This window comes from Strigops habroptila, chromosome 7 (assembly GCF_004027225.2).
Source record: "Strigops habroptila isolate Jane chromosome 7, bStrHab1.2.pri, whole genome shotgun sequence".
Lineage (NCBI taxonomy): Eukaryota > Metazoa > Chordata > Aves > Psittaciformes > Psittacidae > Strigops > Strigops habroptila.
Window position 1 is genome coordinate 51,742,984 of NC_044283.2, and position 11,376 is coordinate 51,754,359.

The 11,376-nt window shown below is 47.1% G+C and overlaps 1 protein-coding gene across 1 annotated transcript; it reads right to left on the bottom strand.

The window, feature by feature from the left end:
• Positions 1-662: 662 nt before the first annotated feature.
• On the bottom strand, positions 663-2,981 carry LOC115611050 (histone H2A.Z). Its single transcript, XM_030493396.2, has 5 exons — positions 2,800-2,981; positions 2,300-2,377; positions 1,769-1,882; positions 1,206-1,335; positions 663-1,059 (listed from the first exon to the last, which is right to left on the bottom strand). The coding sequence occupies exons 1-5, from the start codon at positions 2,800-2,802 to the stop codon at positions 998-1,000; spliced, it is 387 nt and encodes a 128-aa protein (XP_030349256.1). The 5' UTR covers positions 2,803-2,981; the 3' UTR covers positions 663-997.
• Between the last annotated feature and the right edge of the window lie 8,395 nt (positions 2,982-11,376).

Here is an 11,376-nt window from a genome sequence, read left to right on the forward strand (position 1 = left end):
CATCCTCAAACTCTAGCCCCAGTTTGAACCCTCACCCCTATAAAATGCTCCAAGCAGCAACCAAGTGCTTTCTAGTTCAGGTCCCAGTAGAGGTAAAGCTGACCTGTGGAAAAGCCACACAAGGACAGAGCTATTTGACTGCTACCTTGGAAGCAAGTTTTGAACTCTTCCTCCAAGTTCACACATGATGAGCCAAGAGAGGCTGCTGCAGTACAGCCTCTGCTTTTATGCGTGTCTCCCCATGGTCTTCTACAAGAAATAGTGAAGAGGTCCAGCTCTACCATAAGGAAAATCAGTTGAAGTTAGGGATTTCCACCGTACACCCACAGCTTACCTTCTTCCCCCTCTGTGACAAAACCCTTCACTCTACGAAGGCTGGCACCAAGCAAAACTGGCCTTAAGTAGCACCAGCCTTACATCTGCCCTGCTAGAGGCACCTGTCACTCTGCATAGCAGGCTCAGCTGGCAAGAGTGTAACTTGGCAGGATGAAACCTGTGTGCCATTCCACTGGATGGTATTTCCCAAGTGCAGTATTCCAGGACTGTGTTTCCAGGCACCCCAAGTACAGCTGGCAGGATCACCAGAGTTGCACATTCTTCAAACAACTCTGAGAGCTGCATAGTCGAGACCAAGTATTTTTCAGTTAGTGGACACGGGACAATCAGTCTTGACATAACATTTATTGAATATTTCCACTCTAGTGGATGAAAAGTCTGTACAAAACCAAACATTTCCTTTACTTAAACCAATCTATAACCAGTCAGCTCAATCAGAACTCACTACAAATACAATAGCTTCTTTGAAGCCATGGTAACACTTAAATACGGTTAAGACTTCAATGCAGAAATTTGGTTTGTTAGAGAGCTCAAGGGAGCTTCAGTTTTCAAAGTTACAAAAAGGCAAAATTGTGTTTCACAGATACAGTCCACTGGAATCACCAACACTGGACAATTAAGTACTTAAGAGTCCTGAGATAACAAGGAATCCTGGTATCCTTTAGACAGTTTTCTGTTGTCCTTTCTTTCCAATGAGAGACTTATGGATATGCGGTATTACACCTAAGAAAGAGCAACAATTAAGACCATGTTACTTCTCAGTTTTCTTAAACTTTGCACTTCAAAGTAAGCAACATCGTTAACCAACCTCTAGACTGTTAAGAGGTCTTGCCACCCAATTCATCACAAACAGCAAGGAATTTACATACCACCACCAGCAATTGTTGCCTTAATGAGAGAATCCAATTCCTCATCTCCTCTAATTGCAAGCTGCAAGTGACGGGGAGTGATACGTTTCACCTTCAAGTCTTTGGATGCATTTCCTGCCAGCTCCAGAACCTGAGGACAAGACATTTTTAAAATCGAGTTACATAAACCAAGTGAGACCAACTGCATAGCTGTTGCTATTTTATTCTCTATGTCAAGTCCACTAGCAACAACACCAATACAGCAAACAATGCCTCTTTTGAATGGGTTCCTCCTTTGGAACTCTGCGTTTAGTTTTCCCCAAGAACAGAGTAAGTTTTACAGCAGATACAATGTGCTGTACTGGCACTTCCATCTTTTCTGTAAGTCAGTGATTTGAGCTGCAAAAAATGCAGCACAAGAGGTCCTACACCTATTTCATAGTCCCCTGATGATGCATATACTTAAAACTGGCTCTAAGCAAGGGGTTCACAGCCCAGTCCAAACTGGCAAAACACAGCAGGCTCTAGTCATTATGCCATTTTGGACTTGACCAACTTGCTTGCACCCCTTGCAGGAGACTTACCTCAGCTGTCAGGTACTCCAGGATTGCAGCACTATACACAGCAGCTGTGGCTCCTACACGTCCATGGCTAGTAGTCCTAGACTTCAGATGCCTATGGATGCGGCCAACAGGGAACTGGAATATAACAGAAGTATGGAAAATAACAGAAGTATGAACAGGCTATGACGACAGAGACAGAAGAAGAAAGCCACTGCTCTAAACCACATGCTGGGCAACAGAACCCCAGTGGCAGAAGTACACGCTACGTTTCAACACTTGAGAATCCAACTTAGGACACCCAATGCTATGTTTACATCACAATTCTAACCACCAACAGTAACAGCCACAAAGGATTTTCTTCCCTCCCGCATAGATCTATAAAAGGTCTAAAAATAAGCTAAGCCAGACATCAGACTCAAGCATTAAACAAATCCTCACCCCATTTTGGACAACCAAGAGATGGCATAATGTGCATGTTTCACAAGGCACAACCAACCAAGAGATGGAAGGCCGACCTGACTTCCCCTCACCCATGCTCCAATCCCTGCTCACCTGCAATCCAGCCCGCTGAGAACGGGACACTGCTTTGGTCTTGGTCTTCCCAGAGTCCTTCCCAGCTTTACCACCAGCCTAACAACGAGAGGAGACGTGTCCGTGCGGCTGCGCCAGCCGCGCCGCCCGCCCAGGTGCCGTACCTGCAGGCACAGCGCCAGCACCTCACCGCGCATGCGCGCCCCTGCCACCACCTCCTCCTCCTACACTCCCCCCACCTCCCGCGGGGCGGCACGCGCGCCGCCAAGGCGCGTGCGCGCCGCCCGCTACACCTAGCAGCACGGACCACCCCGCGCGCGCATGCGCGGCGGCCACTCCCTCTCCCCGGCGCCACCAGTGCGCGTGCGACCCCCCCCCCCCCTCCCGCCTCCCCCCGCTCCCCTCTCCCCCGCGCGCGGTCCCGCCTCACACCGAAGGGCGCCGCGGCCCCTGGTCCCTGTCCCCCACCTCTACACACCCCCCCCAGCGCGGCCCGCTCGAGTGGCCCCGCAGCTCCTCACCATCGCGAACCGGAGGGCAGCGCCGCGCAGGGGCTGATGGAAGACGAGAGCGTCCCGCACTAACGGAGCCCGGGCGACAACAGCGACCTACCCCAACCCGCCGCGATTCAAACTGCGCCCGCTCCCGCCTTCCCCCGGCACTTTATAACCGTCGAGCGTCCCTGCATCCGGGTACCCTAGCCTCGCCCCTAGCCAATCGCTGCGAGCAGGGGCGGGTCGCTCACCCCAGCGACAACCAATGGCGAGGCGGGGCGGTGCTAGTCTTATGGTGCGCGAAGGGCCCTGCCCCTATTTAAAGGGACAGGCGTCCTAAGAAGGGGGGGGTTGGGTCTCTGGGGGTGTTTGTGGTACCCGTCGCGGAGCTTCCCGCCGGCTGTCCTCCGCCGTTATTTCAGGGGGGTGGAGGTGCAAACCGCGCAGGTCCCGGTCTGGGGACGCGCTCTCGCGGCGCCGGTGCTGCTTGGGTTGGGGTGGGGCGCTCCCGCGGAGGGGCCGCCCGCCCGCCCGCGATCGGGCGGCTGGAGGGGGAGCTTTCGGGCGTGCCGGGCGGAGGAGTCGCTTCACGAGACCCCGGTAGCGGGTGTTGCCCTCTGAGAGCTGGAGTCTGGCTGGAATTAAATAAACAGAATAAAACCCGCGCGTACCTGGAGCGGGCTGGCACCCGAGGCACCCGTCCGAGGGGCCGCGGCCCTGCCCGCAGGCCGCAGTGCCAGCCCTCCCCCGCCGGCCAGGCCACCGCCCGCCTCACCCAAACTGAGGCGTGAGGGCCCGGCCCCACCGGCCTCCGTACGCCCAGGCAGGGGGGAGAGTTCGCTGTCTGCTCCTTCCGTGGGAGCAGCGGTGGGAGGGGTGGCTGCCTGAAGGCATCGAGCGACCCATGAGGGGTTATTTATTGTCAGATGCCATTCCTGGTACCGAGCCTAGCTCTGTATGCCCTTCTGCTCGACTTGATGTAGATCCAGTGTAGATCCGCTTTTAACTTTATTGGGGAAGGTTGAAGCCTTCCCCAATAAAGTTAATGGACTTAGTGCATAAAGCATCTCAGGAGCAGCCTGAAGGAGATTACACCCTGGCCTTGGGATGAGGAGCTATTACACTGCATTAGCAAAGACATGAGGCTGCCCAGTGCCATTTGAATGAGGATGAAGTCGCATTTACTCCTCAAGATGCTGGGGGTGGGGAAGTGCCACCGTGGCCAACAACTCCACACGGGTGCACTGGTTTTTATTTTTACCTCCATCTTATGCAAGAGACACGTGATTAGCAAGGGCAGCCCTGCTTCAGACCCGTTTGTCTCACTGGATATTTCACAGACTACGGGTAAAATCTGTTTGTCACGAAGTTGGTTCCAACTGGAACATATAATTGATGCAGTGCAGATGTCCTCAGCTTGGGCACTTCGAATCCCTGCCTGTATTTCCCTGAAATGAAGCCTTAGCCCCATTTCCCCATTTTCAGTACAGCATCATTATTTCTACTTGAATATAAAGCAGCCTAGATATTTAACCTCAGTTGATCCACCTCCTTCAACTCCAAAAAAGTAGAAATTCCTTGTGCTCCTCCAGAACATCACAAATCTCTGTTATCTGTGAGATACCCCGTTCATCTGTGAGTATGCAGTATGCTCAGGGAAAAACCCTAGGCCTTCAATGGCTGAATACCTCTTTAGAGGGAAAACTCAATCTGTCATGCAATTTACCAATCTAATCTTAAAACTACCATTTAGTAGGCATTAATGTATGTATTTCTCTGATACTAAAGAGTCCTAAGCATGATGAGTACTCTTACAGACAGACATTTAGTGGGAGATAGAGCTGAGGGCATAAAGTTTTCATGAGGATACTCTCCTCGCCATAACTTTTCCACTTTCTTCAGGTCTGCAACAAGCAAAATAGGGTGCCAAGATAGGAGGGTATGTGCTGATCCCTAGAGCTCCCCTCCAAAGTCTTTCCAGCTATTCACTGAAATAGTAAGGATTTAAAACTTTGTGGCTTTTCTGCTCCTACAGCTTACCCCAAATACTTGGTCCCCTGCTTACAAAGGACCTTTTGCTCCAGCCTCCAGGAAGCCTAAGGCCACGTCATCAATGCCTTCAACACTAGAGCTTCAGTTCGGGCATTTTGCCCTAGCTGCTACTGCTTCAGGGTAGGGATACCTACTTCCAGGCACACACAGAGTGAGGCAGGACCGAATTGAGAGCAGACACTCCTACATGCAGGAATCTGGTGGTTTGTTTTTATGTAACTGTCTGGTGCCTCTGTCTATTTGAAGCATTAGTTGTTTATGCTTTCCTTCAGTGAGCAGCAAGATAAGAGAGTTTGGGGTGGTTTTTTTTACAGTTTAAAAGTAAACCTCAAGGTTTTACAGAAGCCTGCAGAAGTTAAGATTTCATTCATCTTGCTATTTTAAAAATTATTTCTGTCCAAAATGTCTACAGCAAGGATCCATTTGGGTTTTTTTCTTACAGGGAAGAGAAGCCAAATTGCAGGTTACAGACCCTCTGGGAACAGCATTTGAGATGTAGGAGGAGAAAACCTGTTTTTTAACTCCCTGATTTCGGTCCACAGAAGGGCTAGGAAGTGGAACAGAAAGGCCTCCTATCAGATGGAGATAATCCCTGCCACAGAAGTTCCCTGCTTCCCACACAAGCTTCCCCAATGGCTTGCTTTGGCTGCATGCTTTCAGCTACTCAGGGCTCCTTATAGCTGGGATTATGCAGGCAAGGCAGCCTAACACCGAAGGTTAAACTAATGCAAGGATGTGTATTTACCAAACAGATCATGTCAGGTAGGGTACATGAAACTAACCTCAGATCATCCTATGCTAGCTAACAAGCCTCTCTAACAAGCACAACCTGCCCCCTGATAGTTAAAGAGAGAAATTAAAACTAACTTAGGAACACCAGGAACAACCCCAAAGCAACTTCAGACCCAGTTGTAAGCACAAATAACCTCCATCCCACAAAGGGAGCACTTACCACTGCCATCATCCTAACGAAACCAGTACCACAAACCTACCCCCAAGTGTCTTATCCAGTTTTTATAATATAACCACCTCATGGGTGAGAAGAAAGATACACATCAAGGGGGTCAGAGCAGAGTAATTGGCTCTTATTGGTCCAGTTAACATTGATAGGTCCCTTTAAGAAAGTGAAAAATTTCTCTAAAAGGGAAGGTTATGGGGAACCTGGTGAGGAAAGACGCAGTCACACAGTGTGTCTAGAAAGGGAATTGCTGATAGTCGTGCTTGTGCAATGGTGTTCGTGCCCTGTGGTCTCAGTGCTGAGGCATGCTGGGCATCTTTTTATTATCTCTGAAGGCCACAGAGGGAAGAGCTTTGCATCTTTTACCCAGCCCTTGTGCCACTGCTTTATTTGTATTAAGTTTTTCTGATGTTTCTCATTACAAGATGTATTTGTACTAAACTGTTGTCTGTGTTACATATCCTGTGACTGACCTCCTTTTGCTGTAGAGCGTTACACACAATCCAATGGACAGGCCGCTGATATGGTGTCCTGACCGCAGGCGCTTCACACCTACCCCGTGAAGCTGGATGGCTGTGCTGGTGGTACGCAGGCCAGCTCTAAGTGCTGTGTCCTGCTGTAGCAGGATTTGTGCAGGTCCTCACTGAGAGGCAGTCAGCTTTGCAGCGTGAGCTACTGGGTAAAGATTACCTCCCCTTTGGAGACAGAGAGTTGTAGCTGAGAGACATTTAATCGCCTGGCTACGTTCTCAGGGCACGTTTTTCAACATGTGTAGGAGCATTGGGGTGTAGTGCCGCTTTCTTGTCTACTCTGTCTACTGCTTAATACAATTTCCTTGGAGCCTAACACTCATTTTCACTTGCCTCCAAAATATGGACACATTCTCTAAGGCAGGGACCATTTCTCACCCCTCTCTATAACTACTAGGCTATGAACACAGTATTATTTGGTCTCTCTCTTAATTTCTCACAGGGTTTTAGTTTCTGCAGAAGTGGTGGTGATCATCTTCCATTAGTAGACTAATGCATGAAGCACTCCCAGAAAACTCTTTGTATCACATCCCTCAGGGAACTTTGCAGTTTCTGGATCCTGAACAAATTTATGTGGGAGCTAGATGCCTAGGTGCTCAGCCCAGCCATGGTATTCCTGGGATACAAATTTGAGTATCTGGGGAACTTTAAAGCCACACAGGAGAAGGCATTTTGGGGATTCAATATTTTAGGTGACAGCTAAGCAGAGATAGCTTAGTTTTTAGTATACTGTCTTTAGTCAGAGGTTTTAGTATGTCTAACTTTGACCTAATGCCCCCTTAGGTGAATAATTTAGTTTGTTGGGGTTTTTTTTTAAGTTTGTAACCACCACTTACATTCATTTAGGCTCTGTTTTTGTGGTGAGATCAATTACAAATGGCTTGTATTTGCCCTTGTGGTCCTCCCCCTTTGCAGAAAGCTTCCCTGCTGCCCTTTTTCAGGACCTCTATCAAATAACAGGATTCTGCTCACTTGGGTCTCTCTGCTGGCTGCTGTATTTAGCTTCAGGAAAATCATGTCCTCTCCGGTTGCACTGTTGTGTTGTATGTAGTGACGAATGGATAAAACTGTTCGGTTTAACGGTTACTTTTATTAATCTGGTATCTGGAAACAGCTTCGCGTGTCTCTCTAGTAGATCTGTGGATAACACTTACTGATTTCAGAGAGACTTGAATTGCCCTTATATCTGCTGGTGTTCATCGTACATTCTTGTATCAGCTATTAATAGTGCCGTAATGACTAGCCTGAATAGATTTTTATCTTGTTCCTGTTTAGCCAGCTATGAAAGGAAGCTATAGCTAGTTAGGCAAAATGAAACAAGAGTCTGTCAGAGATGATGCCAGCCAGAATGCCTTACCCTCATCCTTCCTATTGTCTAGTGCAGAAACTTACCCTTCCCCACTCTCTTGTTGTTGCTGCTTGCCTAAGTCCTCCCTCTTACCTATATTTGAGCTCCATTTAGGATAGTAACTGAAGTAATATTTACACAGTTTTGTATTGTGCTATAAAACCATATGCTTTAGTTGGAGTACCTGCTCCCATTACATTCAAGTTGAGGAACTCTTGGGGTGGATCTGTTTTGCTGTGCGATACCTATGCCCAGAGGCCACTGTAATTAAACAAGCTTGTACCAGTTGTAGCAATTTGGTTATACCAATCTCTTTTCCTAAGAAAGCAACCTGCAAAAATCTTTTTGGGGCTAATTCCTTCTTGTTTAATCCACTATCACTCCCAGACTAAGCCTGCATTGTAAACAGTCTGCATCTGATGTGGTAAAGTCACTGTCTTTGATTTGAACAGGTAGTGTGCTATGAGCATGTCTTATTTCAGTTCATTCTGTCGATAATATGTATTATATAATTCTTTCAATAATTGTGTGTTTCTTCAGTCAGTCTGCTTACTAAAAGGTTTAAGTTAATTTGGAACAAAGAGGACCAAACATTAAAAATCGAATGAGGGAAGATGAACCCAGTGTTTCACATCTGGCTTTCAGTGTAATCCTTTGAAAAGAAAATCCTTTCTTTTCTTTGTGGGACTTCAGTCTAGTCACCAGCTCTCCCAAACAGTGACTTTTTTCTATTAACTCTTCACATCCATAGCCACCCATTCTTCTTCCAGCACTTGACATCCACCTTTCAATCGGTGTGCAGTATCTGAGTGCTTCTATCCCTGATCACGCCAATGCACCAAGCAGGGAAAGAGAAACGGTGTTTAGAGAAATCCTTTATGTGAAAAAGAAATGTGAAGAAAGTAATGTGTTCCTGAACGTGGCTGGTTCCATGTTTTCAATCAAAATGCTCCTTTGCAGGAACTGGAAATGATTCTTCATAACTTGTTTGGTGAAGATGAAAGGGAAAATAGAAATGCCATCTGCCCCTTGGAAGAGCAGAGAGAAAATTCACTGGGGTTCTTGCTCTTTCCCTGCCAAAGTTACTGCAGGTAGAAGGGATCCAATTCTTCTTTGTTGGTAGGAGGCAGCTACTACAGCCATCGTCTGTTTCTAGAGTGACAACTTGTTTTACTTCTTCCTCATGGTGTAAGTTGATTGTTGTAGACAAGTAGCTCAGGCTCACAACTGGAGTGAGACCCTGTACTCCACCTGGCTCGTATCACAGATGGCATAGTCCTCAATTAATAATTCATAATTAATAATAACATGTTCTTGTTTTTAGTCCTCTGCAACAAAGAACTGCAAGTACTGAGAAAAGCAACGATTTACCAAGCTAGGCGAGGTGTCAGTACGAATATAACTATTACCAATACGTCTTTACAAACAATGACAAGAATAACTCAGGAGCTCACTTCTGCCAAAATTTGGGATTGCAGCTATAGGGTAGCTCCTTCCCAAAAAGAATTAGTTCCCGTGAGGTTTTGTGGTTTTTTGTGTATTTGTTTGTTATTTTTTTCCCCCTTTATCTTTAAATTCTAATAATTGTAGCTGACTCTCCCCACCCCCGCCCCCAAAAAAACCCAAACCAAAAAGGGGTAAGTAGATATTAAACTCCTCACCATCTTTCCTCTCTTCCTTGCTCTTTGCTGCAGTGAAGATCCTTCTGTTCTGGACTGGTTTTGGAAATTAGTATGTTATTTTAATTTCCTTAATACAGATGTTTGCACTTGGAAGCAGTTGATCCTGCAGTACAACTATTAATGTCCAATTAATTTTTATATACTGTGAAAATGGTTCACTCTTTGACCAGCGGCATGAAGATGGATCTCTTCCACCTGAACGGGGCAGTGACTGAGCAAACGGAACTGGCCCAATGGTGGCAGCATAACATAAGAAATAAAATAGGAAAGTATGAAGGGTTTCCTCTTCAGTAAAGGTTTTTAGGCTGAGTCATCACCATCAAAGAGGTATCCTTATTCTTTGGAGATGGGGTTGCCTTTAAAACCAAAGCACAGCACTTATCCTGTTGTAAAATTGGAAAGAAAAACATTTAATCTTTTACTGGCAGGCAACAAGGCAAGACGAGTTCTTCACATGAGATGGACCTTGTCTGATGACCATCCACTTAAGATCCTCTGCTAGGACTTCAGAGCGGGAAAGATAACATGCATTAGGGATCTTGTGTGAAAAGAGATGTTTTCTTAGATGTGAAAGCAAAATGGAATTTTGTGTCTGAAAGTCACTAGGTGGAGTTACTGCAGATGAATAGAAGCGTATTTATACAGCTGTAAAATGACTGCTTCTAACAAGTAAACTCTTTTCTAGCTTAAAAAAAATAAAATCCCATCCTGTAGAATTTTGTGGGGGTTCTGCATATTCTGATAATTTCCTAATTATACATCATTCCTCCATTTCTAGTTTTCTCACCTGGGGTTGGGCCTGCATGTTCTTGCACTTGTCCAAAATCCAACAAATCAGCCCCCACATGCCCATGGAGGCCATGCAATTGAGATAAGATACTGAACATTTGCAGCGGTGAGTAGTATTATCATTGCTTGTGGATCATTTTCCTTCTCATGCAAAAAGCAGAAAGAAATGAACGTCATCAAGTTAGTCAAATACAATGATTTACTGATGGGGGCTTGCAACACCTGGGAGCAGTCTGAAGGAAGAGGAATATTCAGCACAGAGAGAGTTAAACATCAGTGGTTTGAAAAGGTTTTGGCAGGAACATCTTCATTTCTATGACTCCGAGAAGGGATGCGTATCCATCTCTCTTATCTTGGTGCAGCAGCTGCGCTACTGCAACCACAAATCAGGAGCAAAACTAGGGAATGGTAATGGGGAAGACTTATGGCAGGGCGGTGGCAGTGCACGGCGAGACAGGGAGCAGACCAGGTTAAAATGAGGCACTCAGACCTCCTGTGGGAGGGAGAGATGCGGGACAGGAAGCCTGCAGTGTGGCGGCAGTGGGAGGCAAGAGGCAGTGCTCATACCTGCCGGGCAAATCCTTCTCCAGGGGGTGGGAACCCTCACCTCTCCAGCATGGCATGGAGCAGATGGGAGGTAAGTGTGGGGATGGGCTCAGGGTGGGAGCACTGGCACCACGGTGTCCAGGCACACGAAGATGTGATGCCAGCCCCTTAAAGCCATGGTGGGTCAAAGCCATAGGGAGCCGCTTCAACACAACAGCCTCTCAAATCTGAGTTTTGTGATGACTTTCTCAGCACCACGGCCTTGCCCAGATGTGATTGCAATTGTGGCACCGAAACCTCTGCAGAGTCCTGGGACTTTCTGCTCACTGGCACAGAGAATGCAATGCAAGACTCAGCCGTAGTTGTTGGAATGCAGACTTTGGGGAGTGAGACTTTTGCAAGTGCACGGTAATGTGGCATCTACCAACACAGTCATTATAGGTGGGATTTTTAGGCATCCCCCTTGATTGCCCTTTTGATCCTGAGCTTTGGCACATGGGTGACAGTGCAGGCGAAATGTCAAAGCTGCTGTAGGAACCTTAATATGCTTAAATATGCATGCACAGCCTGCTTTGGCTCCCTCACTGCCTGTTTCACCAGCATAGCTCCATTCATACCGCCGGGCTTCCTCTTGCTTTAGAGCAGCCCCAAAGATACAAGGTCTGAAACATGCAAAGCAGTTTCTGAATGAGTCACTAC